Consider the following 21817-nt stretch of genomic DNA (forward strand, 5'->3'; position numbering starts at 1 on the left):
ACGGTTATTGCTGTGACGTCACTCCACTACTAACTTGGTGCCCTAACACCGATGGAGCATTTATTACTTGGAGGATCTTCGAAGTATGCAGACGTATGTTTGTACATAGACAAACAAGCACATGATGAAACCCTGTACCGTGCATTCTCCTACACACACACACACACACACATAAACACACAAAATCTCATATGAAAAAAAAATCTGAACGATCCATGCACCAGACACTTCAAGGTCACAACGCCTTGACTTCACTGCACAACAAAAAAAACTTCACCAAACAACAACCAATAAAAAAAGCAATTAATACGTCATAGTGGTGGGGGGAGGCCGAGAATCAGCTGTAAACAACTACTCGAAACCCCTCGTATACAATAATTTTATAAAACGCGAACCAATTCTGGTGAAATGATAAACAATGAATATTACCATCTGAAATGTATCACAACAAACATCATTCAGAGGGCGTAACAAGTGAATTTGATAGCAAACTTCGTTACACACTAACGACACATAACTTAACCTTAGTTGATGAAAGCGCTCGCGCAGCTGAGTTTTGTCATTATGTTACAGATATTTGAACATTTAAAAAAAATTCAAATATTTTATTACAGATTTGATGCAGTATATTTCCTCTTCTCTTTTGGGGTTGATAACCACAAAGAGTTTGATAGAAAAACTGCTCTGAAATAGCGTTTGAAACGATCAAAATGGCTCATGAAACAACATTTGAGACGAACCAAACAACGTTTAAAACGGTGGAAATAGCGCTTGAAATGAGCGAATTAGCGCTTGAAACGATTCAAACAACGCTTGAAAGGATAGGAACAACGCTTAAAACGGTGGAAATGGCGCTTGAAATGAGTGAATAAGCGCTTGAAACGGTCGAAACAACGTTTGAAATGATCGAAACAACGCTCGAAATGGGCGAAGCAGCGTTTGAAAATTCCGAAACGTCTGAAATAGCTATGCTTTTTCGGTTATATGTTCCCATTATTTATACTTCATACTCAAGGACTGTCATGCTATAGTTGCGAGGGGATTAAATTTCTTTATAAGACAAAGAGCCCATATCTGGCGCTGGAGATTGGAATTTGTTGGGGTTTTACTTCACTTACAGTCACTTGGGCTCAGTTGTAGATACTTTGTGAGTGTTGATTTATGTCCTGAATAAGCCTGAAGTACAAACAACAATGTGAATCTTATCCACTGTGTGGAGCTTTCTGTCTCCCTCTCATAATATTGTTACTGTCTTGTATTTTTTCAATTATTTTCAACTTCATCCCACATTGTATTAGCATTGTATTCCTTTGTCTCGCCGTTTAATATATTTGCATCACACTGATGTATATTTTCCGTATTTCTGTAGTGCCCTTTGGATAAGTGTACTTATTCTCTTACATTTTCATTCATATACATACACCCTGTACATTATTCGTTTTTACTTGTAACTAGGTCAACTATGTTTTACTAATATTGCAAATATATTTATGTATGATTTGTAAACTATATGCATTGAGATGCATTGAGATTTGTTGCACATTCTTCTCTACTTTTTCCATGAACTACTATGTCATCAAAATAAACTTCGGTCTCAGGTACTTCTCGTAAAATCTGATCCATGATACGGTTGAATTCTGATGGAGCTGTTTTTATCCCAAAAGATAATCGATTTATTCTGAATGTACCTGTGTGCGTAGTAACTGTTTGAATTTCGCTCGATTTTTCATCAACCTTGATAGAAGATAGGCTTTGTATAAATTGAGCCTCAAAATGTCTTCGATTTTACGAATTGGATAATGTGAATTCATGAGTCGCTCATTGACTCCGACTTTGTAATCGACAGCCAAACGTACGCCTCCATCTGCCTTTGGTATTAAGACTAATGGTGATCCCCAGTCAGATATCGTTATTTTTGTTATGGTTCCTGCAGTTTCAAGTGAATCCAACTCTTTTTCAATCAATGTACTGAGTGAGTAGGGAATTTCACGTTCCCGATGAAAACATGGCTGTACACCTTCACGTAACTTGAGAACAACATTGAAACGTGGAACACATCCAATTTTCTCTTCGAAAACATTTGGATATTTTGCGGTTAGTTCCTCTATACACTCCACAAGTTGAATCTTTCAGAGGGTACTGAAGTGTTTTGTTGACTTAGTTGATTCAAATCTATCTTGAGGCATCGGATCCAAACTCTACCAAGAATAGCCGCGTAATTATCTGGCAAAATATAAACATCTTCTTTTATTTTTAACGTTTGTTTGAAGATGATTGACAATGTTTTGTGATGAATTTCACTAGTTCGGACTTCCATTGTCTACTATATAAAATGATTTGAAATCCCTGAAACAAGTAAAAAAGAATAATTAAAAAAGAATAGTTGAAAATAACAATTATATTAAGCAACAATAAACCTGAAATGAAATGATAGTGAAATAACCTACAAGTAAAAATATAATAATTGAATAAATAAAAATTAAAGGAATGAAAAAGAAAATAATAAAAAATAAAAAAGTGTAGAGATTCCAAGTCACGTTAGTTCACGACGTTTCGATTGTTGGTATCTACAATCGTCTTCGGGTGATGACTGGACTGATTCCTCCGAGAGATGACTATTTTATAGGCCGTTGAAATACTTTTCACTTTCTCTACTTTCCATTTTCCGCTTCACTGATTCCGTGAGAGATGACCGTTTTGGCGGGAGTTGGTCATTTTTCGTTTGATGATGGGTTTCCATATGTTTCGTATATCTACGCTGGCCTGGCTGAATACGTTGTTGGACAACATGTATGCGGCTTCCTTAAATTTTCTCCTGAACCAATGTTCCTCTCTGTGCAAGATCTCAGCTTGGGACCACTCGATGTTGTGTTGATGGGTCCAAACATGGTCTGCTATTCCTGATTTGCTGGCTTCTCCTCGCTGTGTGTGCTTCTTATGCTCGGCAATGCGAACATTCAATGGCCTCTTAGTTTCACCAATATAGGATTTTCCGCACTCACAGGGTATCCGGTAAATGCAATTCTTGGAATCGCAGTCCGCGTTTGGGGGCCTGGTTTTCGTGAGGCTGCTACGGATAGTGTTACCAGATCTAAAACAGGTTCTAATGTTGTACTTGGAACCAATTCTTCTTATCCTCTCCGATAATCCTCTGATGTAGGGAAGTGCAAGCACTGGTCATCAAACGAAAAATGACCAACTCCCGCCAAAACGGTCATCTCTCACGAAATCAGTGAAGCGGAAAATGGAAAGTAGAGAAAGTGAAAGTATTTCAACGGCCTATAAAATAGTCATCTCTCGGAGGAATCAGTCCAGTCATCACCCGAAGACGATTGTAGATACCAACAATCGAAACGTCGTGAACTAACGTGACTTGGAATCTCTACACTTTTTTATTTTTTATTATTTTCTTTTTCATTCCTTTAATTTTTATTTATTCAATTATTATATTTTTACTTGTAGGTTATTTCACTATCATTTCATTTCAGGTTTATTGTTGCTTAATATAATTGTTATTTTCAACTATTCTTTTTTAATTATTCTTTTTTACTTGTTTCAGGGATTTCAAATCATTTTATATAGTAGACAATGGAAGTCCGAACTAGTGAAATTCTTCTTTTATTTTGATGTTACCATAAGAAACGTTAACTACAATCTTCCCATCGGGTATGAAAACATCTTGAGTATATGAGCGGAAGCCGATGGCTGCTGGTTCAAATCTTGTAAATGTTCACGTTGAAGAAACGTATAAGCTGATCCCGAATCTACTTCGAATTTGATTGGTTTTCCTTCTATCTTGACGTGGGTGTAATAATGACTCATATCAGTGTTAGAACTTGATGAATATCAACAATATGTTGTACACCATATTGTCGTGCGATTTCAAATGAATCATTGCTTTGAATTTGATTATTCGATTCAGATTATGTCTTTTTTGCAACTGATGAAGTAATGCAGACCTTAGAAATGTGACCAGTTGTGTTGCATAAGGTATACATTTGAGTTAGGTTTGTTCAGTGTGACAATCTTTTGTGATATGATTGGATTTCCCACACCTAAGACAAATATTCTGCAGTGTTAGTGATTCAAGGTTATATTTGCGACTGGGTGGCCTATTAGTAGTTAGTTTAAGCCGATTTCAGAACCTCCCCCCACCACTTTCAACCTTGAAATGACCTCTACGTCACACGAAGTTGCGAAGGTGACTTTGAGGAGGTGTTATGAGTTTGACCTTGAACGACCTTGGCATGCGTCATACGGCAACGCAGACAAGGTGACTTTGAGGTGCTGTTTTGGGTTTAACCTTGAATGACCTTCATTCTTTTCCCATATTTTCGACAAGGTGACTTTGACTTCCAACGAATTCGAGCCAGTTTTGCACCTACACGATTTAACGCAACCAAGGTGACTTTGAACGATTGTTTTGAGTTTGCCCTTGAACGACCTTGATCAACGTTACACAAGGCAGGCAAGGTGACTTTGAGGCAGTGCCTTTGAACGACCCTGACACACATCACGCGACAAAAGCAAGGTGACTTTGAGGTAATGTTTCAAGTTTGACCTTGAACGACCTTAATTGATCCACGTTGTTATTTAGAATATTCGACTTTGAACGACCTTCAGCCGCATGGACGAAGAGACTTTTGGAGTGCGTTTTCAGTTTGACTTTGAGTGACCTTCTACAATATCATGTGTCTTTGCTGATGTAAATTTGAGGGCGCTCGTGTATTCTCCTTCCCTCCCCCACTTTTTGAATGAACATATAAAAGAGGTGCTACTCATTCACAGGAGTTAGTTTGATATCGCGCGTATTGAATATATCTACAAATATGTTTCACTGTGATAGGTGTGGTAAAAGTTTCAGCCGTAAAGATAACATGCGTCGTCATCAAATGCAGTCCTGCAGGCCGGATAATGATGCAGGTCCTCCAGCAAAACGGCCCAGAGTGGATTCTGCCCAACCAAGTGCAGTTCAGGAATTGTGCAACTATTGCAATAGAATGGTACCTGTGAATAGGATGAATTCACACCTCAAAACATTGGAGCATAGAACAAATTCCTGTACGGAATTTGAGGATGGTGTGAAAATCATCAACAGCGCATTTAAATATAGGATTGTTAGCTACAGGGTCGAAAGTAAGAATCCACATTCAGACTATCAATCTTTCTTTAATGAAGTGAGGCATAAAGTTGTGACTTTGATTGATCGAATGGTGCAAGTTCATAACACCTTGAAAGTGAACATGGAGTTGTTTGGGAGGTACATACTTCAGACGCAGGAAATATTAGAGGTGAAGTCTTTCAACAGCCAAAACCAAATTGTTGATCAATCAAACAACCTTGAAGAGGTTTATAGGACATTCGTCGACACGTTGTCTGCAAAAGCTGTGGAATTTCAAGAACGCGACTCAGGTATATTATCTACATAAATATGAAAGATTTCAGTCATTAAACGAATAATGTGTTTACAGGTTGGACTCTGGAGAAAGTTGTTTTTATCGAAGTAAACATCAACAAATATAGTCCTCTCAGTGGATCCTCCTACATCAAGCTTCCAGAATTCATCGCTTTGAAGAGGGCAGTAGTTAATGTGAGAAATGAAGACCATTTTTGCTTCGCTTGGGCGGTGACATCAGCTCTGCGACCAGCGCAAACTAGAACTTCTGAAGTAGGCTCATATCCAGACTTCAGAGATGTACTTAATGTTGAAGGTATAGATTTTCCCATGAAATTACGTGATATTCCACAATTTGAGAATATGAATGATTGTTCAGTCAATGTTTATGGGTTAGAAACAACTTTTGAAAACAACAAACCGAAATATGAAATTGTGGGTCCTCTTTATTACGCACGGCGGAAACTCGGTCGCCATGTAAATTTATTGAACATCACCGATGAATCTAGTAATAGCCACTATTGCTGGATAAAGGATCTATCAAGGTTAGTTTCATCACAAATTTCATCCCACGGGCATAGAATGTATTTTTGTGATGGTTGTTTGATGTATTTTTCAGACGAACGCAAATTATTACGACATCAGTTGAATGATTGCAATTTTATTTGTACCACCATTCCCACAACGCAAATCAAAATTGATAAATGTGGTAGGGCCATACCGGAAAATATATTAAAATTTGAAAATTTTGAAAGGCAGTTGAAAGTCCCCTTCGTGGTATACGCTGATTTTGAATCAATTCTGAAGCCTATACATACAAATGAACCGGATCCAATACGTTCCTTCACAAATAAATCATTTATTCACGAGCCATACTCATTCTCATACCGAATTCGTTGTTCTTTCGATGATTCAGCCTCCAAATTTGTTCTTTATCGTGGGGAGGACGCTGCCAAAGTATTTGTAGCCAGGCTGGAGTCTGACCTGAGGGCCATCTACTATACATATTTGAATCGTATCGTGCCAATGAAGCCATTAACAGCATCAGAGGAGAATGAATTTTTAACTGCTGATAGTTGCGGTATTTGTGAGAAACCCTTCGAATTGGGTGACGTCAAAGTGAGAGATCATTGTCACTTGACGGGAAAGAAAAGATATGGAGCTGCACATTCTCGATGTAATTTGAATTACAAGTTACCGAATTTCGTTCCAATAATTTTCCATAACTTGAGCGGCTATGACTGCCACTTGTTCATAAAAGAGTTATGCACTAATAAGAACAAGGTGGAGGTTATCGGTCAAACAAAGGAAAATTACATTTCTTTCACTAAGCATCTATTGATGGGTACCACAATAGATAAATTTGGTAAATTGAAAAAACAATTCCTAAAGCTGAGATTTATCGATAGCTTTAGATTCATGGCGTCATCACTGCAGCAGTTAGGGGAGAGCTTGTCAGATGAGCAATGTTATGAAACACGAAAGTGTTTTCCGGAAAATGAAAAATTTCTTTTGATGAGACAGAAAGGAGTTTTTCCCTACAGTTTTGTTAAAAATTTGACCACGTTAGATTGTACTGAGCTACCATCAAAATCCGATTTTTATGATCAATTGAACGAGAAACACATATCTGAGGATGATTATGAGAGGGCAAAACGTGTATGGTCCTTGTTCGAGTGTGAAACGTTAGGAGACTATTCAGATTTGTATTTGAAATCAGATGTATTGATTTTATGTGATATTTTCGAAAATTTCCGTAATATATGTCTGGATAAATATAAATTAGATCCAGCCCACTATTTTACTTCTCCTGGCCATTCTTGGGATGCCATGCTCAAATACACCGGTGTAGAGCTGGAATTGCTTACGGATATTGACATGATAACTTTTTTCCAAAAGGGTATTCGTGGGGGTATTAGTCAGTGTTCTGAAAGAAAGCATGTTGCTAATAATCGTTTTCTACCCGATTATGATGAAAATGAAGCATCATCATTCATCACTTATTTGGACGCTACTAACCTCTATGGTCACAGTATGTCCCAACCATTACCGACAGATGGGTTTACATGGCTATCCGAACAAGAAATTCTTCAACTAGATATCATGGGTGTTCCAGACGATGGTCCTAAGGGTTATGTTCTGGAAGTAGATGTCCATTACCCTGAAGAACTTCACGATGCACATTCGGATCTGCCATTCCTTGTAGAGAGCGTAATTCCACCCGGTTCAAATTCAAAAATACCCAAATTAATACCTAATCTGAATGATAAGAGAAAATACATTGTTCATTATAGGGCTTTGAGGCAGGCAATTGAAAATGGACTGATAGTGATGAGGACTCACAGAGTTCTCTCATTCAATCAATCACCATGGTTGAAGAAATATGTAGACCTTAATACCCTAATGAGAAATCAAGCTACAAATGTTTATCATAAAAATATTTTCAAGACAAGAACAAATGCTGTCTTTGGAAAAACAATGGAAAACGTTGATAATAGAAATGACATTCGGCTTGTGACTCATTGGGAGTCTATAAAGCGTGCAACTGGTGCAAATGCTCTCATCGCTCGGCCAAATTTTAAAACGCTTTCAATTTTCTCAGAGGACTTTGTCGCCATTCATATGGGTAAAGTGAAAATAAATTACAATAAACCGCTATATCTTGGATTCAGTATTCTTGATTTATCTAAAACAGTTATGTATGAGTTTTTTATAAATTCATAAAAAAACATTATGGGTCAAATGCTTCTCTCCTCTACACCGATACCGACTCTCTCATTCTTAAAATTTTCACGGAGAACTTTTATGATTTCATGAGGGACAATGTAGAGAAATTCGATACATCCAACTACAAAGTTGAAAATCAGTTTGCTATGCCTATAACTGAACCAATATTGGGAAATATGAAAGACGAATTTCCTAATGATCCAATTATCAGTTTTTATGGTACCGGCGCAAAAGCATATCATGTCAAGTCCGTTAGTGATGAATTGAAGAAGGCAAAAGGGATAAAAAAGTCGGTCATAAAAAATCAAATGTCACTTGACGATTATAGGAAAATAGTCGAATCAGGTGGTACCATATTGCGTAAGATGAGCACTTTTCGAAGTGAGTTACACGATGTGTATACTCTAATGTGTAATAAAGTTGCGCTATCATACAAGGATGATAAGCGATTCATCATCCCCAATACCACAAAAACATTACCGTGGGGGCATAAGGATATTGAGTTCTACCAAACCAGCCCTGAGGTAAATTTCAAATTCCTTATCGACGCCCTCAAAACTGTGCCTAATCATGAGGCGGATTCTGATGAAAAATTGGATCAACTCATAAGATTATTGGAGGAACAATCAGATGATTAGTTAGTTCAATGTGGTAAATCTATACCTACGAAGCTCTGAAATTATAATATATATTATTCCCATTGTAAATATCAATTATGATATAGATTATGAAATAAAATATATCAGTGATACATCTTGTTTCATTACAATTCCAACACAAAGTATTGAAGAGGTATAAACTATTTTTCATAATATTGGAATATATAATTTCACAAACTACACTTAAACGATTTGATCTCCACTAACTTTATTGAAAATAATCATAACATGTTTCGCTAAAACATTAGCTTTTTCAAATGAGTATTAATCATTTGAAAAAGCTAATGTTTTAGCGAAACATGTTATGATTATTTTCAATAAAGTTAGTGGAGATCAAATCGTTTAAGTGTAGTTTGTGAAATTACTATGGATCTTCATCAAGTAACGGCCGAATCAATCAGAAAAAAAAAAAAAAAAAAAAAAAAAATGGAATATATAATATCAAGCTATCCACATAATCTGCGAGAATATAATATAACAGTGTTGCCAGACTCATCATTTAGTCCCCGTATTAGATAAAGTGGAGGTGGTAAGTGGAGGGGGGTTGAGGAGGAGTGGCTTAGGTAACAAAAGCGGGACTGCTCAGGAGCACTCATCATTCGAACTGCTTCTTCTAGCCTTCGAATATCTACCGAATTTAGTTGGGTCTCTAGCTGTGTTCATCTTCTTCGAATAAAAACTGTGAGTATATAAGTAATGTTGATTATTATGCTTTATTCTAATATTTTGTGAATTTCTAGTGTGCAGTATGTCTTCAATCATTGACGCTGATAAATCCGTGGAGGGTAAGGTCAACATCCTGCAGGACGTGGTGGTGCAGCAATCGGAGCTACCACAGGATATAGTGGACTTCTTGACTGAATTCCAACTTGGACCTCCACTTAGCCCCCTTCCAGAAGAAGTTGTGTTGGTAACGGCGGATCCAAGACCCGGAAGCAGCTGGATGGAGGATGTTCCTTCGACCACCCCTTCTTCTGAAACGAAGAGCACCGCCAAAGTTGCGAAGAAGGGGTCGAAGATTGTCGGTAAAATCGCGGATTCGCGGCCGCGAATCCGCGGATAATCCGCGGATAAAACCGCGAATCCGCGGCCATGGCCGCGGATCCGCGGTTTTATCTGCGAATTATCCGCGGATCCGCGACCGTGACCGCGAATCCGCGATTTAATCCGCAGAATAATTTCAACGGCGGTCACGAATTAATTCAATTCGCGTGTCGAAAAATTTTTGAAGCGGAGCGGAGCGAAGCGGAGCGAAGCGGACCACATCTGTTTCCTATCTTCATCCCGCGAATTATGATTCATTCAACGGATTGAGTCGTGATTCATTCCGCCGCAGTCGCGGATCCGCGGTTGAAACCGCGTCATAACTTTAAAACAGAGTGTATTTAATTTCTCACCTACATCGTAAACTTTCATCTATTCCGCGGATTATCATGGATCCGCTTACTATTCGCGGGCCCGCGACAGTGGCGATTAATCCGTGGATCAATTTATTTATTCTGTCACAGCCGTTGATTCGCGGTTGCTGCTTCATTATTTCAGTGGCAGCCGTGTAATTTGCTACGCGGATCATGATATTTGGGGCAGGGTGTAGTTGATATTCATTCTCAATTGTAAAAAATCCAATTTCATACAACTTTCGTCATAACTTTTTTCCGTGTAAAATCGAAAATATACTAGTTATTCAATGAAAATGTATATTTTCAGCTGTAAACCAGTTTCATATTCTACTACTAAGTGGAAATTTTCCAACTTTCAGACCTGAGAAGAAGAATCTCATGTCGCGAGACGATATTCCCCGGTGTACTACTACTACTACTGTTTGTATGAATAATGTAGCCCTGAAAAGGGCTGTTTTTTTTTTGACCAGAAGGCCCACGGTTAGTGTGTCACAGGTTTGACACTATTGCATATTATGCATGCTGATACTCTTGTGAAATTTGTGAGCGGCCTTTCACATGCCTCACACCAATACTGACCCAGCTGCATCATAGAGACCGTATCATGGGTGTTTACATGTTGATACCAGCCACCGTTATTGTTACGTATCGAGTAAAATCGAAAACAGCACCAACATAACTTCTGGATACCGCCATCGATCGTTCTGATATTTACGTGGGCATCTGTCACACAATACAGATCCAGTCGATCTTCTAATGTGTCGGTGACGTTGAGCCATCGGACGCCGATCATTAAGGCACCATCATCTTCAGATGAATCAGCCACAATACCTTCATCACTCAGGTCATCCTCGATGACATCCCCTTCAACAATCTCCTCGTGCTCCAAATCATTAGCATCTTCGTCGACTACAATATTTGCCTCGCCTCCAATAATTTCAACTTCCTCTTCTACAATTCCCTCTATGTTGGGAGCCATTTCATCTCCATTCAATGACTCTTCATCCGTCCAATTATTCTCATCATCAAGTGATATCCTAGCTAATACAGCGGCAATTTTTTCGGAATTCATCTCGATATGCTCTCATATACTGAGTGAGGTTCAGGATCGGGACTCGACTTTTATATGATTCGGTTGTGGTCGTAGTAGCGCCCCCCACACTACTCCCACTTCTCGCTCTATACGATTAAGAGAGGGGCATATGGCAGCCCAGTCGAATTCACGAGAGGTGCAGATCAGGAGACGAGGAATCCATGGTAATCGTACATCGACATACACCCAGATAGGCCCTGGGCAGACCTGTTGATTTAAACTCCATTTTGTTCATGTAAATCATTTTAGTGTATGTTGATTTATAAAATAAATAAATCCATTGCTACAATATTACTTGTATAATTTTTGGTATTTCGAAACTATTTATACAGCGAAGAATAAAAGATTCCACAGTTTTAGAAAATGTATAATGAAATTCAAATTTATTACATTCCACTTTATTTTTCATCAAGTACAATAATAATGCTATTACACTAATGAATTTTCATTGATCCACGAGTTGTGATTTTCGGAGAATCCGAGCCATTTTACATATAAACGACGTCCTTTTCGTTTCAAAACTCGCTCCACCAAATATGTATTGGGATCATGGGTTTTATTCAATTCCATACCATAGAAGGAGCCTTTAATTGGCTGTCCGTTCACATCTTCGAGCGCATAAGTTATAGGATACGTTCTATTTACTTTTACAACTTTGAAAAGCTCAGTTGTAAAGTTTGCCGTATAACCTTTTTCGAATACGCCTTTAAACTTACTGATTCGCACCATATCTCCAATTTTAAATTCTTTTTTTTCGCGTTTTCCACGCTGCTTCTTTGATCTTGCATAAACTGTCAATTTTGTGGATGGTTTTACGTCTGCAGGCTTCATGCCAATGGTACGATGAACTTTGTTGTTATATTGACTGGTAATTATAGGAAGAATATTCAACCAACTGTAATTGCCTTGAAGTGAAAATTGTCTATGAAGCCAACTTTTCAACGTCCTGATGACTCTTTCCGCAATTGCAGCTTTTTTTGTACTAAATGTTGAGTAATGATTGATACGGTGCTCTCTCATTAGCGATGAAAATTTTGAATTATAAAACTCGGTACCGTGATCAGATTGTAAGTTCCTTGGGACATACTTCGCATTTTTCAACACACTCGCCATAGCTGCAGTAACTGAATCAGCTGTTTTATTTCTCAGCGGTCTTGACCATACATACTTTGAGTAACAGTTGATTACTATGAGGATGTACCTATAACCATTATTTTCTTTAGCATATGGTTGCATTTCCATCAGATCCATCTGCCACAAGTCATAAAATCCCTTTATTATTGTCATTCGACGGGGAAAATTTCGACGCGCCGACTTATGTATTTCCTTCACAACCTGCCATTTTGCATCACTCATACTACTGCTGTATGGCTTCTTCGAAATGATGAAGTTGAGGATTCAGTTCGCTACTGTTCACGTGCAGGTTTAACGACTGACTGTTCAACTTCAATAACTCGCTCAGTAAAAGTATCAACCAACTCGGTTACAACACCAATTCGCTTTTCCACATTACTCAACCGATCAGCTAATGCTGAAGTGATGAGTGCATTTTTGTCAATGATGATTCGCAGTTCGGTATTTTTTGAATCAATGTTTTTTCTGACGTATCGTAGCGCTGGTGAAATGAATTCTTGGAAATAGTTCAGGGTTGATTCCTTGGCTTCTTTAATGTGATTGTCAACATATCTTTTAGTGACAGAGTCTTCATCGTCTACAGGTTCACCAATATTCTGTAGCCGCTTATTCTGAATGTCATAATCACCATGTGGTGTGAGAATGAATCCAACACCCGATCTTCCAACAAGTGGTTTACCAACACCACCCCTTCTACGCCCAAATTTATCAATTGTGGTATGCATAGTTAGATCGTCTGTGAGTAACTGAGTCAGCTTCATACATTGTGTTCATTATATTACGGTCAATAGACTAATCCTTCTTCACGTAACTCCTCAATTATGGCCAATATTTCATTATCGTGCCCGGTATGACCAGCCATTCGTGAACTCCAAAGCAATCGAAGGCGATCAACCAGTTCTTCGAGTTTATTCCAATAAACATAATCTATATGCTTATTTCTGATATATTTCTTTTGAGTGGGTATTTTTATTATGCCGGCACCTTCTCTACTGGGGTTCTGCAGTGGGTCTCCATTGGATAATAGTGGTAGGATTATTTCTCGATATTTCTTCCAATTATTTGATAATAGACCCTGTTTTCTTTCATTGTATTTATATGCTGCCTTCGTTAATTTGAGTATATCACCATAAGTGATCATATCGGAAGAGGGGATATTTCCCGACGGTACTTTCATGAATAATAATTTATATAGTTTTGGGGTACCCTGATAAGTGGCAATAGTTTTACCATTTTTCTTGAACACAATTTTCTCATTGATGAACTCCACATCAGCTACACCCATTTGTAAATTTCCCGTTTCAGTGTTCATGTGTACTCCAAAGACGGTATCGTATGAGGGATTTCCTGATAGTAACTTTTGTATGTGCTTTTGTACCTCATCACCATTATCAAGCACATTAGATGATTCTAAATCTGAAGTTGTCGATAAAGAAGCTTGAAGATCCTTCGAAAAAGCCTCTTCAAATTTCGGTTTTAGCTCACTTTTAACTATATTTTTGGCGGTGAATGGTGTAGCACTCTTTGTTGTCTGTATCACCTGATTTATTTGAGATGCTCCTTCAGTATTGGCAGATATTGCTTTCAAAGGAGTTATTATTGGCTCATATATTCTTTCGAGTGCTGATTGATCACCTAAGCGACTATTCTTGATATAATTAAATTTCTTCCGAACGGCATCTGTTGCTTCTATCAACTTTCTTTTCAAACACATTTCATCATCATTTTTTCTCTCCATAATGTATTCACTTCAAATGTGTGTGCAATGAAGTGTCGTCCACACTATCTAGCACTCGAATGATTCAATTGTTTCAAGAACGTCAAGGATATATGAAAGCATCAAATCCTTTTCGATAACGTCCATCTAGCACCTCTCGATCCTTATCAATTACTAAAAATCCATATTTATTCTCCCAACATCTCGCACACATATCTTTAAATTGCTTGTATGTCACATCTGGTGACACGTGGTCAGAAAAAATATGATTGAGATTCATATCATCTTGTTTGAACAGCACAATAAAATTTGCATTATCTCGAATCAATTGTTTCGGGACTCGTGAATATGTTTGGGCTAGATAGAAGCAATCCACATTTTTATGACGTCCCATACTGAAATATGATCGTATAACATCCTGTTTCTCACACATCACATCATCGAAAATGAATATTGAATCGGTTCTGGCATCCGAAGGCTCTACTATTTCAGTTGCATTATTGGCGAAAGTGTAAAATCCCAACCCTTCAATTGGAGCTAATACTTCACGTAAATACTCATATTTGGGTTGATAAAGGGACTTTGAATAAAGATAAACATTTGCAAATCGTAATCCTAGAGGGTGAGTCAGTAGAGAAATCATAACATTTGTCTTGCCGCAATTGGAAGGTCCGATAATCAGACCGCGAATGGATAGTGGAAGTAAGGATCCATGACGCTGTTTCACACCGCTTTCAGATCCGCTACCCACTTTTTCATCGAAATTATCGATGGAAAATTGGTGCTTCTGCTTTAGTATGCGCATTGTATGACAGTTGGAGACTATATAAGCACGTCTCCAAATCGATTCCTTTATTTAAATGGGGGTTATGAGACGATGCAGATCTCCTAAGCGGCATTCAAATAAAGCTGGTACGGGATTGGTCAATTCCCTCATCAATAGTCTACCTTTCGAATTACATTTACCTGGCTATCAGTATTGCGGCCCTGGCACCAAATTGCAGAAAAGATTGGCGAGAGGTGATCCGGGTGTGAATCAACTGGATTCTGCATGCCGAAAACACGATATTGCATATTCACAGGATCCTAACAATCTTCCAGCTAGACACAGAGCAGATCAAGAGCTTGCAGAAAGTGCTTGGAATCGATTCAAGGCAAAAGACGCATCTATTGGAGAGAAAGGAGCCGCTTGGCTAATTACGAATATAATGAAGGGAAAACGACGATTTGGTATGGGTTGCGAATTAGCAGCCAAGCAGTCACGAATACAGAAAAAAAAGGGTCCTACCAAGAAAAAAAAATCAAAAAAACTATTGAAAGATTCTAAGGTGACAGCTTTTGGTTCTGGAATCGTTAAGAAAGTGCGTGATGTTCTACACAAAGCGGGCGGAAGTGAATTTGTTGTCAAAAATTCTAAAAGAGCAGCTGAAATTGCACTAAAAGCAGCACGCAAATATACGAGGGCTGCGGGTGGGAAAAAGAAAATTCGCACACCGCGAATCATACCAATTCCTAAAATTGGTGGAATACTGCCACTCATTCCAATTTTTGCTGGTTTATCGGCGCTAGGTAGTTTAGCTGGTGCTACAGCTGGCATAACAAAAGCAGTACAAGCAGCGAAAGCGAGTAGGGAACAATTGAGTGAGGCCAATCGACATAATAAAAATATGGAGGCAATCGCTCTAGGTAAACGAGGAAGCGGTATCTATTTGAAGTCTTACCGTAAAGGATTAGGAGTCTATTTGAAACCTCAAATTTCAAAAAACTCATAGATTTGCTACCTCAAAGAGCTCTCTCCAACATCGACCTCAACTATCATGCTAAGAAAATGATGATTCCATATTTTCGGGGGGTATATATGCGTGACGATTTGCCAAAATCGGGACCACTCCGATATGAATCTGCCGTAGTAAATTTGGATAGTCGACATGGTCAAGGGACGCATTGGGTAGCATACAGAAAAAGCAGCACTTCTGTGAAATATTTCGATAGTTTCGGTGATTTACCCCCTCCAAAAGAATTGATTCACTATTTTCATAGGGGTTCAAATCCTACCACTATTATCACATATAACTATGAGCGTAAACAACAATTCAACACAGTATGGTGTGGTCATTTGTGTTTGGAATTTCTACAGAGCAAGACATGGAGATAACACCAGCGCAGGACAGGGAAAGTATCAAGAGGATGAGTAATTCATTGATCGCATATTCCAGAGTACGCACTTTACGAGAAATGAGTAAAGAACAACTCGCTAATATGCCGAAAGAGGTGTTGATTGGGTGTGCATCGCATGAAATTGCATCTGTATGGGATAAGTTACCACAAAATCTACAAAATGATATTGATGTCTTAAAGTATCAGTACTGCCAAGACCATCAGAATGATTCCAGCGGCAACAGCAATAATTCCGATGTGAATGATGGGCCACCTACAAGAAAAATTTTCTGTTGTTATTGTAAAGTGAATGATGTGAATGTAGTCACACATAATGGGATGGATCATCTGGACAGACCACCTAAAAAACGACGATTACTCCACAATTTCTGCTGCCAGCAATAAATTGACATGAGTCAGTGAAAATTCATCAGTCATGTCACGCACGTTTTCATTGTCGGGACACTCTAGCGAGTTGAGCGCCAACTTCTACCCACCCATCGAATTGGATAGTGGCGCTAATTATGGTCTGGGCTTACACGGTTTCTATTCCTACAACTCCATATTCAATGTGGATGTGAAAAATAATATTATCGCCTATTCTAAAGAAGCTAACTCACCTCCTATCATTATAAAAATTCCACCTGGAGCATATGAAATTGATGAAATCAATAAGGTGATTCAAAAATTCATTAAATCCAAAGAAATGCAATTGGAAAATGGAGCTGAGGAGAATATCGATGGAGTATTTCTCCTACACGCAAACAACAACACTCTGAAATGTGAAATGAGGTCGAAATATTACATCCATCTCAAACATGAAAACACTATTGCCGAACTTTTAGGGTTCGAAGCCGATGTGTTTGGCATCGATGAAACTCATGAATCAACATTGCCCGTAAATATCAATAAGGTGAGAATTATTCGTGTGGATTGTAATGTCACAGCTGGAGCATATTCAAATGGTGATGAAATCCATAGCATCTTTGAATTTGATATTGATGTAGAGCCCGGTTACAAACTCACCAAGGAACCGCAAAATATTATTTATATGCCAATCCAGCCTGGCGGTCGTAAGTACCTCGACAATATCACTTTACGCATATTGGATGATAATGGTAATCTAATCAATTTCAATGGTGAAAAAATAATAGTTAAATTGGAATTGATTAGGATATAACGATCATCATTTCTCATATGTTGATTCACAACATCGACGACCGTCATAAGTGTATCACAAAAATGAGTGGTGGAAGCATCGATAAGTTTGGTCGTAGAAGTAAGGCAGTTTCAAATACTGTTTTGCGAGGACAACCTGGAGTTGGTTTCAAATTGACTTCCGATGGAAACTTTGATATGGAAAATAAACGTTTGAAAAATGTAGCCGAGCCTAAAGAGAGTACGGATTGTGTTAATCGAGAATATGTTGGTTTTTACATCTCAAAGATCAGAGGAGAATTAGATTCTGATATTGATAAAATCAATTTGAGATTAGATGGAGTAGAAAAATATTCCGCATCAGTCAGGGAAGATCTCATTACGCTTGGGCTGAAATTAGTGGAAATTGTAAAAAAGTGTGAACATATGGAGAAGGATATCAAATCGATGCAATCTGATATGAAAAAACAACCCTCGATAAGCATTCAAACAATTGAGCAAAAACGATGGTGAGCGATGATCATCTGTGAAAAAAATCAGTATAAAGCAGGAGCTGAAGAAATTTTAACTCAGTATTTATCATTTCATAACGCTGAGCAGATGATTATAATTGATAAGGCTATTGATTTCACCATCATTTTTTCTAAAAAATGGGGTTGTGCTTTAAAAGCCAGCGATTACAGCAGCGGCAGCAGTTGAATCAGCGTAATGTATCAGGTGGAGACTATGATAATGTGCATTTAAAGAAGAGAAAATCTAAAAGTCGATTCATTCCACGTATGCCCGCCAAACGGTCAAGATATAGACTAAGCGCTAGTAGTTTACACTTTCTCAAATCTATTGGCTTGAAGGTGCGATATAAAAAATAGTAATAACATGGCGACCATAACCACAAGTGATAAGCTGGAGGTATTCGAGGAGCCCATCTTTGATCATTCCCTAATCAGCCTTCACGAGCATACATATAAACCGTATGGATCACCATATTACAAAAATTCAGATGAAATCCGAATTCCAATCAATTTTCAAGACCTTATACTCGATATTGCAGACAGTTACATTTATATCGAGGGGAAGTTCACACCATCTGATGACACGAAGCAGTGCTTCCTATCCAATAACGCCCTCGCCTTCCTCTTCGACGAAATTCGCTATGAAATGGGTGGAGAGCAAGTGGCCGTTGTTCGAAAACCCGGCATAACTACCACAATGAAAACGATGATATCATTTGGACAAACACATGCAAATTCCCTACTACCAATAGGATGGGGTCTTGATGTGAACAAACAAGATATATTGGATTCCGTCAGCAATGTATTCAGCGGTAAATTACCCTTGAAGTATCTCATGGGTTTTGCTGAAGATTACAACAGAGGAGTATTGAATGTCAAGCAAGAGCTCATTTTGATTATTGCACGCTCATTCAAAAATTCGTTTATTGGAGAAGTCGATGCTCATTTGGAAATCAACAAAATAGAATGGAGAATCAGACACATCGTGCCGGAAGATCGTCAGAAACTGAAGCTATTGAACCGCATCAATAAAAATGCGAATAATGCAAAAGTAAAGGTGGCTTATCGTATATGGGACCTTTATGAATTACCCACACTTCGTGATACATCCTCAGATATTTGGGCCGTGAAGACAACCAACAGCCTCGAAAGACCTCGATACATCATCATCGGCTTTCAAAGCACCGACCAATCTGAAAATATATCAAAAGATGTGACGAAATTCATACATGCGAATATTAATAATATTCGACTATCTCTAAACTCTGAAGTATACCCATATGAGCGTTGGAATCTAGATTTTGACAAAAAGTTAGACTCGTCAGCCTACTATGCATATGAAAACTTCCAACGCAGCTACTACGATAAAGCTATGAGTGAGCCCATGATGGATATTGGTAGCTTTCGCAACAATCCACTATTTATCATCGACTGCTCTCACCAACCCGATGCTATGAAGTCATCTACTGTCGACATCAAAATAGAATTCGAAACACGCAAGGTGAAGTTTCCAGCAAACACCAAAGTATATGCACTCATCCTACACGATGCTGTTTTGTCCTATAATGCCCTAAATGGCTCTGTTCAGACTGGATTGTAATAAGATTGACATGTAATTCACCATGGAGTATTCGATATTGATAAATAATAAAACACTCAATAATTATCTTCTGCCTTTTATTTACCAAACAATCAGATATAGACAAGCATGGATTGAAACATGATTTTATAATGTATACAATAGATTTCAAATATTCACAACACCATTATTTGAAGATTCTTCCGGTTGTGGGTTGGGATTCTGTGGCTCCAATTGATATTTCTCTATGATATTCTGTGGTAGGTAAACGGATATGCTGTGAAGGAAATGCTTCAAGTCTGCTTCAATAATTAGCTCACAGAACTCATCCAAATTTCCGCTTCCATACGAATATTTATGGCACAGTGCCACACCAAGTTCGTATTTCTCACTGAGCTCCAAAAGTTTTCGTACCTCTTCAGCATCATAACATACACTTAAATCATAGTTTGATGAGTGAAGAGCGTCAAAACTCAAGTCGGCTAATTCCCAAGCCAACCTCCTTATTGCAGAATCCAAATTGACTGCTTCCGGCCACTCTTCGGCTGAATATTGCATCCACATGCTTGTACTCTGAAAATACACAAAATGCATTCATTAGTTTGGAAATTATGCTGCAAAAAAACACTCACTTGAAATTTTATCATGTTTGAAGCGCGGGAGCTAATCCATATTTTACATTAATATACCATATTTCTACTATTTACAAAGATATTGAAGTTATATTCAATCTAAAATATCGAATTTGACTAGTGAGCGTGTTTTAGCACCAGGATAATCCTGAGAACTTTGACCGATATATGTAAAAATGAATTTGGCTTTGGATGAATTCACTTCGTGAATCATTTCTTCCGTAAAATGTTCTGAGACACGTTTTGGAAGCCATGATTTAAAAGAAGTATTATTTTCCTCGTCCAACAAAACTACTTGAATGGATTTACCATATCGTGTGGATAGCATCGACATCTTTTCAATTTTATAACCTTTATCGATAGTCAAAGATATTAAAGGCTTCTGCTCCATAGCCACAGTTTGTTGAATTATTGCAGAATTGATCTTTTCGATATTAAATTTCAAATGATCCATTTCGAATATAGTGGAATTATGGTATACAAATATAAAATATGTTCACCTGGATTGCTGTGTATACTCCTGACGTAATACTCTCTGTCACTTTGCAGCACTACTTTCACTCATCTATTCGAGTACGTTGGGTTATTCAAACTGAATGTGAAATGGTGATCCTCCGAACATTTATAGAACGTGGTTGAAGAAGAGGGGGTACTTCTTCACCACAAGCTGGGTGTCCGAAAACACTACTCCAAAATAATATTGTCTTTATCGCGTGACGTAGTTGCAGGTCATTCAAAGTCAGACGCAAAACACTCCTTCAAAGTCACCTTGGCTATGTTGTGTTGTGTAGGTTCAAAACTTCAAGAAAGCCTTGTTGAAAATATGGGAAGTGAATGAAAGTCATTCAAAGTCAAACCCAAAACACTGCCTCATCAAAGTCACCTTGTCTGCGTTGAGTGACGTTGATCAAGGTCGTTCAAGGGCAAACTCAAAACAATCGTTCAAAGTCACCTTGGTTATGTTAGATCGTGTGGGTGCCAAACTGGCTCGAATTCATTGGAAGTCAAAGTCACCCTGTCGAAAATATGGGAAAAGAATGAAGGTCATTCAAGGTTAAACCCAAAACAGCACCTCAAAGTCACCTTGTCTGCGTTGCCGTATGACGCATGTCAAGGTCGTTCAAGGACAAACTCATAACACCTCCTCAAAGTCACCTTCGCAACTTCGTGTGACGTAGAGGTCATTTCAAGGTTGAAAGTGGTGGGGGGAGGTTCTGAAATCGGCTTAAACTAACTACTCCTATTGTACCTCGATTTTCTAGTTTTTGAAGGGATATATGAACGCGAATGATTTCTGTGCATTTTATGAACATGTTGGTGTGAACAGTTGACTTTATTGATATCATCTGTTGAAAATGACGTTGAAATTGTTTTCTGGGCAATTTTGCGAGCATCAATTTTCGAAGATTCGAGCGCAATTGCTCTCGTAAAAATGTCTTTGAAAGTTTTGCTGTCAGACTGAAGTAATTGTTCACGAATGCTATTATCGTATAAGCCACGAATGAATTGAGTTGTCAAGAAGATTTCTGCAACTGATTTCTTGCACTCGCATGTGAATTCACAGTCACTTATATTACTCTTAAGTGTACTTACAAATTCTGGAATTGATTGTTGTTCATTTTGATAGATTGACAAAAAGTGATGTTGAGCAACT

The 21817-nt window shown here is 38.2% G+C and overlaps 3 protein-coding genes across 3 annotated transcripts; 2 read left to right on the forward strand and 1 right to left on the reverse strand.

Annotated features, from left to right (window-relative positions):
* The first annotated feature begins 4119 nt into the window (after positions 1–4119).
* LOC141480475 (uncharacterized) lies at positions 4120–8926 on the forward strand. Its single transcript, XM_074170480.1, has 2 exons — positions 4120–5412; positions 5472–8926. The coding sequence occupies exons 1-2, from the start codon at positions 4830–4832 to the stop codon at positions 8117–8119; spliced, it is 3231 nt and encodes a 1076-aa protein (XP_074026581.1). The 5' UTR covers positions 4120–4829; the 3' UTR covers positions 8120–8926.
* Positions 8927–9215: 289 nt separating this feature from the next.
* LOC141480609 (uncharacterized) lies at positions 9216–9844 on the forward strand. Its single transcript, XM_074170800.1, has 2 exons — positions 9216–9462; positions 9522–9844. The coding sequence occupies exon 2, from the start codon at positions 9530–9532 to the stop codon at positions 9842–9844; it is 315 nt and encodes a 104-aa protein (XP_074026901.1). The 5' UTR covers positions 9216–9462; positions 9522–9529.
* A 9855-nt stretch (positions 9845–19699) lies between these two features.
* On the reverse strand, positions 19700–21401 carry LOC141480476 (uncharacterized). The gene is made up of 2 exons (XM_074170481.1): positions 20164–21401; positions 19700–20104 (listed from the first exon to the last, which is right to left on the reverse strand). The coding sequence occupies exons 1-2, from the start codon at positions 20176–20178 to the stop codon at positions 19700–19702; spliced, it is 420 nt and encodes a 139-aa protein (XP_074026582.1). The 5' UTR covers positions 20179–21401.
* Between the last annotated feature and the right edge of the window lie 416 nt (positions 21402–21817).

Source organism: Leptinotarsa decemlineata, unplaced genomic scaffold (genome assembly GCF_025532065.1).
Source record: "Leptinotarsa decemlineata unplaced genomic scaffold, Ldec_3_MD MMD2_P_RNA_scaffold_9, whole genome shotgun sequence".
NCBI lineage: Eukaryota > Metazoa > Arthropoda > Insecta > Coleoptera > Chrysomelidae > Leptinotarsa > Leptinotarsa decemlineata.